Source organism: Canis lupus, chromosome 21, assembly GCF_003254725.2.
Source record: "Canis lupus dingo isolate Sandy chromosome 21, ASM325472v2, whole genome shotgun sequence".
NCBI classification, from domain to species: Eukaryota; Metazoa; Chordata; class Mammalia; order Carnivora; family Canidae; genus Canis; species Canis lupus.
Window position 1 is genome coordinate 15,051,751 of NC_064263.1, and position 18,070 is coordinate 15,069,820.

An 18,070-nucleotide genomic window follows, 5' to 3' on the forward strand; every position below is an offset into this window, starting at 1 on the left:
GTTGTGTAATACTTAATGGCTTGATTTAAACATTGCATTTACCTTGAGAATTCTGAGAAGGCTCACACAGTGTGTGTGTTGAGGCATGAACCCAAAGCTGCTTAAAAGGATTAATGTTGCATCTCATACTCAGCTGCACCGGTAGGCTTCTGTCATATGAGAGGTATTAAAAATGAAATTATAAAGGAAAAGGTCTGTCCAGGTACTGATGATATACAGATGGAAAGAACCTGAAAAACTTGTTTCCCTTACACAGCAGAGCTGCAAAAGTTAATTATCTCAATCAGCAGGGCAATGGTTAGAGACTTTTAGGGAGTTACTGTGGGCAGCTGCCACCCTCTTTGTAGCAGGCATCTCTGCCCCTACAGAACTCTGGGAAGATGGTTGTACAGCTATGGCGATGACTTCATTCCATTGACAAAACACCCAGCTTTCAAAAAACTTTTACAACTGAAAATTTGTGGATATGCTTCTATATAGCCTCTTCTAGTCTTTCCAGTTTGAGGCTTTTCCTATTTTGCCATAGACACATTCAACAAATATAATTTGAATACCTACATTGTGCTAAGTGGTCACATAACACAGGCCTAGGTCCTGACCAAAATGACCTACTCCACGCTGCCCTTTCTACCGTCAGTTGCCTATTTAATGTACAGACTGTAGTTATTCTTGTTATTTTTCAAGCTAAATCTTAGCTGGTAGACCCAATTTATTTTCTTAAGAGCTCCATCCTGTAAAAGTTAATAAAGCCTCTGGGTCAGGTTTGCGAGGAAGGTCACTGAAGGTTCAATGTAAAAGCAAAACCAAGCAACAAAATGATCAAACATCAAAGATCTTTCCAAGCCCCAGTTTTAGTGACTTAGGAAAGCTTATCTTATGAAGAAAGTGCAAACGCTATTTTCTGATCTGGCATTCCCATCAGAGTAAATTACTATTCTTTGATTCCCTCTGTGATATCAGTGGTTTGAAAGCTCAATATTTTTTTCTCACCTCTTTATTGACTAATTCCATCTTAAAATATTAAAAACAGAAATTTCTACTCATTAATTTAGGAAGGATTGCCCCCCCCCCTTTAGATCTAGTTTATTCTGTTCACTGAATAGTCTTTCAACAAAAATGTGGTTTGGACAAACTTGTATGAAGGAATAATGAATACCTTTAGCATCATGGCAATATTAGGGTAAGCTGTGGTCCTGCCGAGTAGCTCTTTGAAAACTAAGCAGGAGTTATCATTTATTTATTTGCTGGATTTCTGTGGCATTTTGCCTCCAAAGAGTACAGGGTGTGATGTGGAGAATTTTGCACAGGGGCTGTTGAAGGGTGACAAAGGAAATTCAAGAAAAGTCCTGTTCATAGGAAGTGGGAACACAGAGCGAAAGAAAAAGCAAATGGCAAAACCAAACCGTAGGTGGCAGTTGCACAGGTTGAAGAAGGTAGAAGGATCTGGGTTGCCCCAAGGGTGCTGCTGTTAGCTTTTCAGAACACAGAGTCTTTTTACCAGAGTCTGTATCCCTGGTGAACACTACACATTTCTGTTCAGCACTCACATGAAGACTCATAATCAGAATTATAGACTCATAGGGCAGGGAGGGGCCTTAAAAATCATCTGCCCAACTGTCTTACTTTACAGATGAAGCAAACTAGTTGGGAGAGAACAAGGAGGTTAGAAGCAAAGCCCTAGTTAAAAACCAGGTCATTTATCCATTCAACAAACATACATTGATCTCATCGTGCTAAAACTAAATCCTGTTTTAGGCATCAGTGTTACCTTAGTGAGTAGGGTAAACATAAGTCTTGACAGCCACTGCCCTATCCCACACTGCCTTGTTCTGCCTCCAGTAGCCTACCAGGATATCTAACCCGGAAATCCTGCCTTATCCATGGTTTTGCTTCCAAGGTTTCAGTGACCTGCAGCCAACTACCGTCTGGAAGCAAATAATCCTCCTCCTGACTTAGCGTGAGAAGGTCAGCTGTAGCCTAATGCTATGTCACAATGCCTGCGTCACTGACCTCACTTCGCCTCATCACGAAGGTATTATATCATCTCACATGACTACAAGAAGGCTGATGACAATACCATCAGTTATTTTTGAGAGATGACACTCGCATAACTTTTATTGTAATTATTGTTATAACAGTTCTATGCTATTCATTATTGTCAATCTCTTCTTGTGACTAATCTATAAATTAAACGTCATCATAGGTATGTAACGTGTGGGAAAAAAATATAAACATAGTATGTGTAGGGTTTGGCACTATCCATGGTTTCAAGCATCCCCTGGGGATCTTGGAATGCATCCTCCACATATAAGAGGAAGGACTATTGTATATCTTATAAAAGAGCTTCTGGCTGACCGCCGACCCAATCCTCTTTGAGAGTAAACCTCAAGTGAGTTATATTGAGAGAAGGGGGTTCTTTTCCAGTGTCTGTAAGTGTTGACATTCTTTGGGCCATTGGTGCTCCTAGGGCAGTCCTGTCCGATCAGCTAGCAAGTATTTATTGGACTGACTCTCATCTGTATATCACTGAGAGGAAAGTTTTCCTTGCCAAGATGAACAGTCTATTTTTTGTCCTTTAGTAAGATGGATAAAAGCTTAACTGCTATCTCCCATTGGAGGAAGCACTTGTCCCTTAAAATTGACTTTATCTTTAAAATGCCTCACGTAATAGTCTAAGCTCTAATAAGATACTTGGAGCTGAAAGCATCTGGTGGTAGAATCAAATGTGAAAATTCTTCAGAGGAGCATGGTTTAAGAGTTTCTGTAAATCTGTCTTCCCAAAAGTGGTATTAGAGTCCTTCATTTGTCAGTGGATATTACTGCAAGAAAACTCTAGGCTTAAAAAAGAAGAAGAAGAAGAAGATTGCTCTATTTCAGTCGAAAGGTAGATTTAAGCCCCTCTCCATCCCCCGGTCCCATGTTGAAAACCTGTGCTTGTAAAAGAGGCCTCTGTTGCTTTATGTGTCTGAAACGATGTGTCTGAAAACGAAGGACCTTTACCCAAGCATTTGGGAGTACACTTTTTCTCCTGCTCATTTGCCCTTTGTCCCAGTCCAGTCTCCATAGGAATAAAGTATTGCTCTTGCAAGCTGTCGATAAGACTGGCTGATGACGAGAGATAAGACTTTTCCTTGGACCAAAAGAAGTTGGGGAGGGGGCAAGGGGCAGGCGCTTCTCTCTCCAGCCACCCTACCAGCTGGGGATTCCTGGAGCTTCCAGCGGGGTTCAGGCTCCAGGGACACCTGTTTGTGGCCCCGGGGCCAGCTCCCTCCGTGGTAGCCTCGCGTCTCCCCCCCCCCCCCCCACCCCGCCTGGCAGCTCCTGCATTGGCTGATCTACCTGTGAGCTGTATGTGGATCTGTCTTCCGCGGCCAGTGCCGCCAGCACGTACTGTCAAGACAGAGGGAAGCCAAGCGAGGAGTGCAAATGCCGGAGCCTCGAGCGGGAGGTGAGCCGCCTCCCGGAGGAGTTGACTGCGGCTTCCCTTCCTCCTGACACACATGGAGTTTGGTGACGGTGCCCGAGGAACCGCAGACAGACACTTAGGGACTGGATGTGTGCGAGCCGGCTACTGAAGGCAGCACCCGCCTCGCCCGGACCTCCTGCTGGCAGGATGTAAATATACCTGCCGACCGGCCAGCCGGGACCGCCCGCCCCCACCCCCTCCTCCTCCCACCCCTGCCTCGGCTACCCAGCATGAGAGGAACTGAGAAAGCAACAGCCTGCAAGTGACAGCTCCAGCCGGATTCCGTTCGTCTCTGAGCCGAGGTGGGAAGTTGATTGTGCAGCAGCCTCATTGTGCATTCCTTGCATTGGCACCGCTATGTTTGCCTCTATCTGGTATGCCAAGAAGCTGGGTCGCAGGTTCGTGCACAACGCCAGGAAGGCGAAATCAGAGAAGGTATGGAATGAGTGGGGATGAGGATTACCTTTCCGACTTGCCAACTGCCTGCTCTAGACTGCTAGTCTGGGGACAGACGCAGTCTTTATTAGCTTGGGATGAGAACCTGCTTCTCCCTGGGAACGTAGTCCATGCCCCTCACGGAAGGGGTAACTCTTGGAGCTCTGCTACTTGGGGAGGGAGCACCGGGGGTTAAGGGGGATCATCCGCTAATCAGAGTATTAGGTGGAATCATCAATTGATAGAGTGTCTCGACAGAGACTTAATATTGCTTTAAATGGCATAGAGTGAAAGCAGTTGAGCAGCTGAAATATTTGCTTCTTCCAGGAGCTCTCTAGTAAACTTGTTGCTACACAGCATTATTTTTATTACTACACTGTTTGGTTCTGAAGAGGGCATACTAAATCCTGGAGCCTTTCTCCAGTACTTGTGTCCTAGTGTGTGTCCTAAGAACACGTATTTGGGACTCTCAGCAACGTTGACCAGACTCCACGGGGGTGCTTGGTATCTTTTCAGATCAACCAAGCCATCATTTCAAAAGTGTTTACAATGAGTAAGAATTATATTTATAACTGGGTAGCCATGGCCATTTAGAGAGTGGCTTTGTATTTCTTTTATTCAGCATGACTAGTTGTTTCCTCCTGGAGAACCTCCGTGTAGAATTCCCTCATTAATTATCTTTCTCTAAGAAAATAAAATGGCCTGTAAGTCTTGAGATGCATTGCAAGCTTTCCTCTCTAATTTGTCCTCTGCTTTCAGAGGCACTGACCAAATTGTCATTTTTAGGAAATTTTGTGTTCAATTTGATAGGTGTTGGGGAAACTTCCCTAGAATATAAAATTTTATGAAATTGAGATTTTTTTTTTACCATATTTCTTGGAGGATCATTGGTCCAGTCTCCTTTCTGCCTTAAATCTCCTCATGAGATTGACCCATAGGTGGTTTCCCTGGCCTGTGTGTGGCATAGTCCTTCCTCCCAACTGCAAAGATTCCTTCACTTTGACTTGTTATTTGTTCCTTTAGAGTGGAAATGCTGATAACATGGACAAGAATCCAGGGATAAACCTGAGATATGATTGTTTGTAGTGTGAAAAGAGAAATATTATTGGAGTTCTGACTTTAGGGATGTAGATCTTTAGACTGCCCAGATCTGAGGATTGTTATGAATGATGACAGACTTGTTATTTAATGGCACTTGTGGTGGGGGAGGAGGGCAAGGATGGGTAGAATTGATCCCTTTCCTATTCTGTATATCCCAGGTGACAAGATTGCAAATGTTAATTGTCATGTACCAGCAGCATATACATTGAACAGTTGGATTTGGGGGGTTTTGTTTTTTGTTTTGGCTTTTTTTTTTCCTCAAGTGATTTTTAAGGAAACAGACTTGTAAGTAGGTCTCTTATTGGAGCAAATGTTTTGAAAAAGTGCCTTCTTCTTATGAAAATTATAGGTTGTATGTATGAGAGGACTGTCAGGACCACAAATGGCTCTGAGAGCCATGGGGAGATAATGCCTATGCCAAATTAGTATGCAAAGAAAAGTTGAATCTCCCAGTGGCACTTAATTCAGGCTTGGGCCTAAATGTGGAGAACAGCAGTCTGAAAACGCTTTGTATCGAACCTAAAAGGATGGTAATCCAACAAAGTAAGGTGGGCTCCTGCTTCTTGAGAGTGGGGAGAAACTATTAAAGCGCCTGTAATACCTACCTCCCTTTCAGTCTGTGGAGGCTGATGCTTAGGATAGGCAAGACGAAACCAAAGGTGGGGTTATTGGCTTTAAATTATTTATTTCTCTTACTCAGGGAGTAAGGAAATCAACATTGGAGAACTGAAGTTTTGCTCTCTGAGTAATAAAGACTAAAGGAAAATTATTAACTTGAATGACCTTGTGCTAGCCGGGGGAGCTAGGAGGAGTTCATTTTGAATGCCAGGTGATAATAACTAATAGGAAAATAGCATCTTTTTTTTTTCAGGGTTTGTAATTCAACAGAGTTCTGGGAATAAATTAAAAGGTGTATACTGCCTTGAACAACAAAGGCCCTCAGTTGATCCTTGGTGAATGGAAATAGTTTATTTATTCATTATGCCTAATTGTATTATATGCCTTATTTAAACCAACTATTCTGGCTTAATATTTTGTCTAATGAGTTCACTAATAAAGTTTAACTGAGAAGACAGTTAACAAATGATAGTGCAAGCTGAATAAATTCATATAAAGTATTGCTGTAGCATCAGAGATCACATAATTGCAAACACGAAGAGGGATATAAAGTGCTGCTGACTATATGTTGTCATACTTTATTATAAAATGGAGGAAGATGAATAAAATGAGATCATTATTGGGTTTTATTTACAAAGTGACTGGTATATTTAAATGTGAAGCAACTATTGCTAGATTCATAGCATGTTTAGTATTTGGGGGGTATAAATCTGTATCATAGATAGTGATTGTGGGTTTATCTTACTACCCTCTGTAAATTTTGGCTTCTTTTTGCAATAGGTAGCATAGTTTATTTCCTCCTACTCTAATAAAACAACCTGCACCCATCATAGCCCATCAGTCCTATTTTAGCATTCAGGTTTGGTCTGGGAAGTGTATTCCTCAAGGCTGGGGTTAATTGAAAAGCTAATTGGGAATGTGCAAGCCTAAATGCCATCCCTAAACATGCAGTATGCCTTATTCATGGTTGCCTGGTCTACTCTTTTACCTCATTCAATGCCAATAGAATTAAATAGCAGCATGGAATGTAATGATAATAACAAGCACAACAATAATAATGATGACAGCCCTCATCCACACACGTTATACAGCAGGTGCTTTATGCAAACAGTTTTATGTCATCTTCACATCAATCCTATAAGGTCGAAATCATTTTTCTTGAGTCCAAGAAAGAAAAGTAGCTAGCCCAAGGTCACGCTAAGTTAGTAGTAAGTATCAGTGCTGGAATTTGAGCCCAACTTTACCAAGCTATTCCAAAAATGACTCCTTGGGTCTGTAGCATTCTCTTCCATCTGTCATTTACTTGCCTGAATAAGGTTAACTGTGTCTTCTTGTCTTGTCCCCCTCTTTTGATATTAAAATTCAAAAGTCATGAGGTTTACAGAATCAAAGTTACTGATCCTGTACCTCAGGCCCCTTATTTCTGATAAGACTCTACCTAAGCTATCTTGAATAGACAATTGTCTGTCCTGTTATTAAAGACTTTACACTCTTTGTCCTCTTTAGTTGGGTAAGTATAGCAAGCTATCATCCTGGTGCCTATTATTACTTTTAAATCGCTAGTAATTGTCATATCATCATAACCTAAACATTGGCATTTGTACTCATTGCTTCTTCTATTGAAACCAAATGTGTCTTTCATCAAAAGGAACCTAAATGCTTGGCAATTGCAGATGCGCTTTCTTTTTAGAGTGAGTCAAAGATATTAGGTGATTCACATTGTCATTTTTCGAAAAAGAAAAGCAAAAGGCTCTTTGTTATTCTTTCATTAAAAAGACAGTTTGTGCATACCAATAAATTCTTTGAACAAAATTACTTTAAATGTGATAATATGAAATCAAAACTGACTGGCTACAAAAGAGTACCTCCTTTCAGATAATTATTCTCTCTCTCTCTCTCTCTCTCTTTTTTTTTTTTGACCCTATGTAATTAATTCAGACGTTAGTGTCTTACTTTTAAGCATTTTTGTCACATTTCAACCTAAATTACTTAATTTAGTCCATCTCTAGATTGTATTACTCTAAAAGGGCAGCTGAAGAAGCTTTGAAATAAATTGAAATGCAATTTCTGGTGACATAATAATATGCAAGAGTATAAAACCCTTGAAATTGTGAACCATCACTGCCCCATCAGCATTGCTTCTTTCATTTGTTTTTCTTTTTTTTTTTTTTGTATTTGTTTTTGTTTTAATTGTTAAATTTAACTATTTATGTTTAAGCATATACCCTGAAAAGTGGATACATAATGCATTTAGGAAAGATTGGCATGAGTATCCATCATCTAATAGACACAACTGTGCATGAGCTTAGCAGTGATATATAATCTACAAGTGATGTATGTAACTGAGCCCGAATATCCTGACATGAGGCCATAGTCACCTTTAAGAATTCTTTAAGAACCATCAATTGGTTCTACCTTCCTTTTCATCTAAACCAAACACATTAATTCAATATAGACTAAAATAGAGGATAAATTAGTAATGCATTTGCTGGCAGTATGGACTACATACTACTGAGTGACCCTAGCATAACATGAAAAGAATTGAGCTTAAAGTAAAGACCTGGAAAGAAGGCTTTAAATTAGTCCTATTCTTTGCTATCCAGCCTAAAGCCAGTCATTTTGACTCCTCTAGGCCTCAGTTTTCTTATTTGTGAAATGGAAGTAACACCTATGCTTTAGTAGAATCCCCAATGTCCTCAGGATCAATCCAAACCCTTTAACATGGTCTACAAGGCCAATCATGATATGACCTTTGCTTTCCCTTTACCACTAAACCTTGCCCCTCTTCCATGAAACTCTAAATTGAGCATTCTGAACTACTTTTGAATCCCTGAATGTCCCTGCTTTTTCTAGCTTTTAGGATTTTTCTTCTACTTGGCTAGCTAGCAAGCCACAAACTAGCTATATTCCTCACTAATTACACACCAATTTTAAGTGACATTACCATCACTAGGAAACCTTCCCGGACCCTACCAGCCCAGTATGGATCTTCCATTGGCTCCCACAGCTACTTGTACATTGGCTGTAATCATCTTTCCTTCCCCGTATTCTTCATCAGAATATGGATTCTCTGAATGAAGGACTGTCCCATCTTGTTTCCCTTACTTCAAGGCCTAAAGAATGCCTGGAATATGGTTATCTCTCATATTCTATTTCACTGACTCAAGGTTGTCATCAGTTGCAAGATGCTCCATTATTTCATGTATTATTAAGAAAAAAAAAGATTTTCAATGGGATTATAACACACTATCAGTTGCAAGATGTATCTTGGTTTCAGAGATGTTCAAATATAAAAATAAAAGTTTATATTTAGAATCAATGAAGTATGGCATAGCTAAAAAAATGAGTAATGAATGGGTTAATTTTGAGGATAAATGAGTTAATATAAATAAAGTATTTAAGGTTACACTTGCTATTAAATCACTTTTATTACAAATCATAACAATACTTGGCATAAGGAAATTTAGTAGATAATCCTAAAATATATCACACATTTTATTCTGTGCTGATGAGACTCCACTGGCATCACGTGTCCTATTCTGGATTTAGGAAGGTAAATAAAAAGAGGGAAAATGGAAATGAAGGTTATAGAAGAAATAAATGAAAAGCAATCAATCTGGGACCATTTAGATTGCAGATCAGAAAACTTACAAAAGCCTTCTGGCCTCACAATATATATTATATGTCTAAACAGCAATGATAGTTAACTTGTACTGAGTTCTTTCTATGAGCTAAGAAATGTGCTAATATGAGGATTTTCTGAGTTAGTTACCATTATGATGTTTTTAGAGCAAAAACACATCACCAGTAGGTGGCTAGAATTAGCCACCATATCTAACTCTAGAGCTCAAGCTCTGAACCAGTAAATGACGCTCTGTATGTATGTTTGTATACCTATAGTACATACAGAGGACTGTATATTATACAATATATGCTGTACGTTATACTGTATATATGACAGATGTTTACAGTGAGCTAGATATCAAGTTAATTTTTCCCCTTAAAAGATAAATATAAATGCAAATACAGAAATTTAGCTTAAGCATAAGAAGCAACAGCCTGATGTTGAAGACTCTCCAATTCTTAGTGAATGATAGAATCTTCCTACATCTATTTTTGCCTCATGGCAGATTGAAAAGTACCCTGACCCTGAGAGAGATGGACAGATTGTCCTCCCAAGTCCCTTTCTTAGAGCCTTCTGAGTCTTTAAGAGCTCATCGGTCATGAGCAGCAGCATGACTCAGCGGCGGTGTCTGCTGGCTGTGGTGACAGGACAGGTGTTTGTCCACGCTGAATGCAGCCCTGCAGTTCTCCCTTGTCACCTGGCAGGTAAATCAAGCAACAAAATGGGCAGTACCACCTGTCTGAAGTCCCAGCACTGCTACCCACCCTGGAACAACACAAAGTGCAGCTGTTAGCAGGACAGAGAGGGAGCCAGAGGGAAAAGACAGGATAAAAGATATGGCTAAAATGAAGGAGAAGAAGGTAGGCTGGGGAGGAAGATAATAGGTCACAAAACCACTGTAAAATTGTTATAATAATAGTACTGCATTTTACAATGACATGCACTTTACATGTATCATCTCATTTAATCCTCCCTACTACTTTCTATGGTAATCTCATTTTAGCTCTAATTTTATAGTTGAAGAAACTGAGGTATAAGATGTTGCAGAATTTTTCCAAAATCATAAATAGTGAAACCAGCATTCAGGGCCAGACCTGGTGGAAATCAGAGCCTGTCACCCTAACCATTCGTGTGTTCTTTAAGCTTTTCTTGGGTTGGATGAGCCATTGATGTGAAGAAGGGATAGACCAGCACAATAGCCATCTTCTGATCTACTTGTGCCTCATCTCTGCTGAATAACTATGTGACTAGAAATAAGATCAGATTTTTCACTGGGGGTCCTCTAGGAACCAGATATCCAGATAATTTACCTTCAGTACAGTTTATAGAACTTTAGTGCATGGGATCCCTGGGTGGCGCAGCGGTTTAGCGCCTGCCTTTGGCCCAGGGCGCGATCCTGGAGATCTGGGATCGAATCCCACGTCATGCTCCCGGTGCATGGAGCCTGCTTCTCCCTCTGCCTGTGTCTCTGCCTCTCTCTCTCTCACTGTGTGCCTATCATAAATAAATAAAAAAATTTAAAAAAAAAAAGAACTTTAGTGCAGAATGGCTTTTGTTTTGTTTTGTTTTGTTTTGTCTTCAGTATACTGCAGAATGGTATTCCTATGGTGAAGATTGGAAAGGGAAACTCTCCCATCTCAGATGGGAGCTCAACCATGATGATTCTTATAGAGATAAAATTGATAATCAGATAAGGTACAAGTCTTATTTATATATACTATATTTTGGGGGGTTGATAGAAAAAACATTTCACTTTAAATAATGCTTTCAAGTATTCACTCAATTCATCTGAGGTAGTCTTATTTCCCCTAATTATTAAATTATTACCTAGCACGTGGTAGACCCTAAATAAACCCTGGTTGAATGACTGAAGTGGATGGAGAACTCTGAGCTATATGGGAATAAAGATTAGGGGACAGTAGGCCTGTGTGTCAACTACTCTGTCCCAACCGCCTGTGCTACATTGGCTAAATCTCTTAATCTCTGGGTTCTTCATCTGCAATCACATTCCTTTCAATTTTAATACTCTCTGCTCCTAATTATGACTTGCTGTGAGTCATTAAAAGGAAAGATTTTATCTTATTTGTGCTCCTGGCACCTAGAACAGTGCCTCACATTAAGAAAAATTAAGAAAACATATGCCAAATGAATATACACAACAGACCTGGAATGTCTTTAAGTATCAGTAAGAAGAATATAGTGGAAAACCTACCTATTTTCAAAGTGGGAGCAAGATAAGAAACACTTCTTTATTGCCTCTTTTCTTTGAAGGAAGAGGGAATATGAGGCATTGTATAGCTCTGGGGTAAGAGGCTCCGTTTCTCTTTCTTTTCCATTTTCCATGCCACTAATACTAAAATGAAACAAAGAGTAACCAGCAGAATACCAGAGTTCTCTTCAACTACCAACAATGATATGTCAAACTGTGAAATTTTCCAGCTGCTTTGTCCTACATGCCAGATTTCAGGCTTATATTTGAGTATGAATTGTTTGTTTTTTATACCTTCTCAATCTGAAAAGTCAGGTTAGTAGAGAATCCGTACCACACTTGCTATGGACTGAATGGCATCTCCCCACCCCAAATTCATATATTGAAGCCCTAGCCCCCAGTGTGATTATATGTTGAGATGTGGAGATAGGGCTTTTAGAAGATAATTAAGGTTAAATGAGATGGTAATAGGGAGGTCCTAATCTGATAGGATTAGTGTATTTGTAAGAAGAGAAAGATTTCTCTCTTCTCTCTCTCTGGGCCTCTTTTTCTCTCTCTCCCTCCTCTCTTCCCCCCTCTCCCACTCCCTCTCCCTTTCTACCTTTCCCCTCCTCTTCCCTCCTTTTCACCTCTCTCCCCCATGTGAGAGTGAGAAGGAAGCAGTCTGCAAGCCAAGAGGAGAGCTCTCACCAGATATTGAACCCTTCAATAACCTTGACCATGGACTTCTCATTCTCCAGAACTTTGAGGGAATAATATGTTATAATATACCTAGTCTATGGTATTTTGTTATAGCATTTTGAAGAGACTAATATACCATGATGCCATGATGGCCATACATAGTAATGTCCAATGTTTAGTCCCCAGAGTTGGGTTATCATTGCTAGGGAAAAATATATAGCCAATTGAATATTCTTTTTCCTCCAAAGCATGTAAGCTCTAATAAGCACAGAGCCTCTGCAGGGTTATAATCCACTACTCTTGTGAAAGAGATAGGAGGAGTTATTAAAATTGGTCATATAGTAGCAAAGGCAGGAAGAAGTCACGGGCAAAGGGAAGGAATGAGCTGGTTTTGAAGGATCACTGTTGTTTTCATATTCTGTTTATTAACCAACAGAGCAACAGAAGTGAATGCTAACTTTTCACCCAGCATATTTGATAAAATAAGAAAGTAAAATAAAACTCCTCAAATACAATTCTTCCCTTTCACACCCACTTGATACTGTAGGTTACTCTGATTTACAAACAGAAATTTTTTGCTTTCTATACTGTGCACTCCACATTTCTTCAACACTGACTGTGGGAGAAAGTTGGTACTATGAGGAGGGCATCCAATTTTTCACCATTGTTTGCAGCAAGATATGATGAAAGGAGAATTGTCTGAGGCAGAAGTCAGTGACATTGGTGTCACTTTCACAGAAGTATCGAACTATGATACAGTTTGACATGAGAAATTTTGGTGACTCTCTAGCACAGAAAAAGTGGAAACTAATGTGCTGAGCGAGAGAAAAAAATATGTTGGTTGTGGGGGACTTGGAGGAGGTTGTTGGTTGGAATAATATAAGAGAATAAGAAAAATATTTTTTTTCTTCTTTCCTGAACATCATTCTGGCCTAGGACTTATTTTCATGTCATTATTTCTTAAGCTCCTTGGATAAATCCTTTGTCACCTTTATTGACCTCTTTTCTTTATACATTTTGTAAATGTTCTTGTTGTCACACCCAAAAACAACAATATGACAGTGGAAGAGTACAGCCTTGAGTTCAAATTTGACTCAACATCTTACAGGTTGGGTGACCTTGAGCAAACAACTGCATCTCCTTAATTATTAATGTTCTCATATATTTAAAATCATGATAACCATCCTTGCATGTTTTTTTGATTCAATTAAAAACTTCATGTAAAGCATCTGGTTCATTGTAAAACATTTAATATTTCCTTCTTTCCTCCTTCCTCCTCTCCTTTCCTTCAGTCTATTCATTTTTTTAAGATTTATTTATTTATTTATTTATTTATTTATTTATTTATGATAAACAGAAAGAAAGAGAGAGAGGCAGAGACACAGGAGGAGGGAGAAGCAGGCTCCATGCCAGGAGCCCAACGTGGGACTCGATCCTGGGACTCCAGGATCGTGCCCTGGGCCAAAGGCAGGCACTAAACCGCTGAGCCACCCAGGGATCCCCCAGTCCATTCATTTTCATACTCTGCATCATTCCAGAAGGGATGCAAAGCAGCTTTTGGTAACTCCTTCATTAGTGATACCTCTTACTCTACTACTCCCTCGGGCTTCAGAATGGACTTTCCCTCCCATCCTAGTTTTATAGAGTGAGGAGTTGTGTGATTATATCCCTGCCACTTGTTAGAGGAAAATAATTATTAAGGAAAGCATCTTAACAAGTGAAAATTGTCAGTACACTGACTAAGGGTGAATTCTAGGTTTTTGTTTCCTTTTTAATAAATAAATCCTAGATCATTCATATAAAAAGTCTAACCCCCACCCTGCCCTGTCTCCTACCTTTCTCATACCTCCCCTCTCTCGAAACACACCATGCAATTTTCAAGAGTGATTCCGTGTGTTTGGTGAATGCCAGTCAAGGCACATTACTTATTTGAAGTGAAGTGTTATGTGCTGAATGACTCAAGATGTTCATATCCCAGCTGGTGAATATATCACATCACCTTTGTAGCTTTATTTCAGGTCTTGGAGAAAAGGGAGAGGGTAAGCTCCATATATTGTATATCAGAACCAGAAGGAACCTTCCATTTACAAATGTTGATAGAAATGTTGATGAAGACTTATCAAAAGTCATTACGATGAGCCAGTCACTGTTCTAAGGTTTTACATGTTCTAACTCAGCTAATCCTCACAATAATCCTATGTGCTACATACTGTTATGTCCTCGTTTTTACAGATGAGGTACATAGAAGTCAATTAATGTGCCCAGAGATGCACAATTAGTGTTAGTTTTAGGGGCAGGATTATAATTATTAATTATCTTCACTAATCTGTTTCTATTTTCTGTTTTCATTCCGTAAGTAATACTTTTCATTGTTATCACCATTTTTAATGTTCCCTTGCCACCTAGATCTGAATCCACATTCTTAACTACCCTGCTGCATTATTGCCCATGTCTTTCAAGTAAGCAAACTGAGCATGCAGGAAACATGAGGATTGGGAAATTTCATGCCCAGTGCAGTTGGCAGTCAAACTTTTGGGACTTGAACTCAGATCTTCCAAATACCAGGCCATCCCTTCTTCTGGCCAGAAGTGACTCCACACACCATTGAGATGGATGCCCCCACATTTATTTCCTATGATCAGATCTCAAGGAATTTTAAGTATTATCCTTTTAGTCTGAAATAAACAGCAACTGATAGGTTCCTCCATTTCACCAAAAGTATTACTGGCTGTATTCATGTTGTTGGATAGTGGTTTTCATAAATTATGATGATATTTTCAGTAAATAATTGATCCAAATTCACTGTGACTTCTGAGCCCTGCTTGCATCAAAAAAAAAAAGTTATCCAACAGGATGGCATTTGGAAAACAATTCCACACCAGTGGTTGCATTAATTGCTACTTTGAATGTTCCTGCTGTGAAATGAATGGAGCCACTTTGGATCTATTTCTTAGAAATAACCATCTTTATTACCTCTGCTCTAGGATGCACAGTTTTGAGATTTTTAGAGGCAAATATCTTCACTAATCTGTTTCTATTTTCTGTTTTCATTCCGTAAGTAATACTTTTCATTGTTATCACCATTTTTAATGTTCTCAGATTTAATTTATGGAGGGCATAGGATGTTATAGGACATTTTTGCCTCTTGCTCTCTCAGCATATAACATTCGGTTAACTCCCCAAGTGTAACATTTTGAATATCATGTTTAATTCAAATATGATCCATTATTTTATTAAAGTTTTTTCCTCTTTGCATATCTCTAGAATCTGTATGAGCTTTATGGAAATAGGCTATGTGATACACAAATAAAAATTTCTTTTAGTATCAGTCATTTCTCCAGCATTTTAAGAAGAAAATCAGGATGAAATGTAGCATCATGAAATGGTGTTTTCTGGCAGTTATGAACTATGCTATGCCTTTTAGAAAACAAATTTAAATACATTTCAGATTAACTTATGTTTTTGTCTCCTAGTTTCTTACAATTCACCTGTCTGGTTGTCTTGAACAGTTTCAAAATCATATTTTTTCCATGTTTCCAGGTTGACCTCAGGCTGGCCATAGGAAAATAAAATTCAAGAAAATAAATGAGTTAGCTATGGTCTCTTAAGTCAATTAAGAATTTAACAAATGTTTATTTGCCCCTTGGTAGGGAACAAAGACTCATTTGCACATTACTGCTGCTGCTACTACTACCACTACTACTGTGCTAAGATTTATAAAGGGTGCAGAATGATTAAGCCATGGTCCCTATGCTGAGGAAGTTCAGGTATAGATTCAGAAGAAAAGAATATATACAATTTAAGCAAACTCTTAGATGTGCTTTAGCAGTATAAACAACACTTTTATTTCTTCTGCTTTTCCAGAGCCTCTGGTTTTTTTTTTTTTTGTTTGTTTTTTGTTTTTCCTGAATCTTATCATTCTAGAGCTGTGGGATCATGCCTGATTGCAAACCACCTGGCATATCTCTCATACACAGAGCCGCACTCTCCAAGTTTAGAATAAAACACACCTGGTCTAACTATGCTCTTAGGTAGCACATGTGGATATGCATAGTGTTCTTATAAGGAAAAAAATGCTTTAAACTAAATTAACCTTTCTTACTTTTAACACCTCTATTAAGATATATCAAGACAAAAGGGTGGAGTATTTCAGAACACTATTTCTGAATCCAGTGTTTATGGGTTCAAATCCCAGCTCTGCTACTTAACTAACTGTGGGACTTTGAGCAAATTACTGAAACTTTCTGGGCTTCAGTTTCCTCATCCAGAAAATGAGAATAACAGTACTTCTCTTGTAGAATTGTTATGAGGACTGAATGAAGAGATATTACAGGCATTATCTAAGAGTTTTTAAATAAATACTGTGAAACAGGTCATTTAAAGGAAGGAGATTTGGAGGTGAGTCTGGTTGCACGAAACCTCTCAAATGAATGGCCAGTTCTTCCATCTCATACTCTGATTATGATTTTGACTTATAATAGGACTACTTTGAACTGCCTCATAATCATGTGCTCCACAATGTTGGCATGAATGGGCATGCAAATCTCGGCCTCCATATAGCAATCCTGAGCTTTACTGAAGGTGTTTTGAGAAGGTGGCTGTGAGCTCCAGCCCTGATTTAAGCCATTGCTCTCGCCAGAGATGCTGGGATTACTGCCATGTGGTTGTTGAGTCATTAATTTGAAAAGCATCTACCCAAGAGTGTCTGCCTTGATATCTACCCAAGAGAACATCCTCTGAAGAGGTAGGGCAAGGGCCTCTAATTAGTATAATGAACTTCTGTCTTCCCAAAGTACCAGCTCTGCTTTTGGAAAGGAATCAATATTCATCATCACTATTTGTTGCTCGGAGATACAGATATGTCCATGTGTTTCTGTGCTCTTAGGGACTGTTCAATGGATGTGAGAACATTCAAATACCAGAAGATGGCTTACTTTTGCACTTTTAATTAACATTCTATGTTCTAGAATGTGTATTACCTCTTTTCCATATCATACCTATTTATAATTTATACAGTTTAACCACTGCTTGAGCAAATAGCTTTTCTTTCTGAAATAGAACTATTTTGTTTCCTTTAAAGAAAATAGCCATTAACTTTGAGTAATTGGCAGAAAAAAATCTCAACAGTCCATAAGTTTATTCATTTGGAAGGTCCTTACAATATGCTAGGAAGCTGAGGTATGATGGTGGCCTATTCAGTCCTCAAGGAATATATTGTGTAGTGGATAAGGGAAACATTAATCAAACCTAAATATAGTCTAATTGTGATAATATAAAAATAACTAAATTTGCCATTTTAGTCATTTTTCTTTTAGGTTTACGAAGAGTGGCATTAAATACATTTACAGTGTTATGCAACTATCACCACTATCCATTTCCAGAACTTTTTAACATCCCAAACAGAAACTCTATACCCATATGAATACGGTCTTAGTGTAAAAACGTTCAAATTTCCCCTTCTGATCTTCCTAAAAAAAAAAAAAAAAACAAAAACAAAAAACTACTGATTAAATTACAGTAGTTCCATCTACCTGTTAAAGCTATTTTAAGAATGTTTCAGAAATAGTTACAAATGCCTGAACTTCCATTATTTATTTGAGAAGATTTCATAATGTCCCAAGTAATGATGTTAAGCATTTTGCTCAAGTAATGCAATTTAATTTTGGCTGCGTACCTTTAGTTTTACTAAGATTTGTAATTAAATATTTAGTTATGTGGTAAATTAGCCATGGCATGTGATCATTGGAAAGTAGGTACTCCATTTACTGAACCATAAATGTTTTACAAGGTATTGTAATGTAACTAGTAAATTAATAATGACAATTTGGGTTTAGGCTAATTAAAATATTCCTTAGCATTTATTAATTTGAGGGTCTAAAGGAAAACAACTTTGATAGTGCTAATAGCTATTGCAATGGTTTAGCTGCACCACCAA

At 38.7% G+C, this 18,070-nt stretch overlaps 1 protein-coding gene across 21 annotated transcripts in view; it reads left to right on the plus strand.

The window, feature by feature from the left end:
• DLG2 (discs large MAGUK scaffold protein 2) overlaps positions 1-18,070 on the plus strand; it is a 1,976,108-nt gene that overhangs the window by 1,085,419 nt on the left and 872,619 nt on the right. Inside the window, exon 1 of one of the 21 annotated variants that reach the window (XM_049099005.1) lies at positions 3,695-3,901. The exons of 19 other annotated variants lie outside the window; for them this stretch is intronic. In XM_049099005.1, the coding sequence (XP_048954962.1) occupies positions 3,824-3,901 (78 nt within the window). In that variant the 5' untranslated portion in view covers positions 3,695-3,823. Of the gene's footprint in view, positions 1-3,694; positions 3,902-18,070 lie in introns of those variants that run through there. One more of the 21 variants, XM_035703944.2, reaches the window with a different exon arrangement.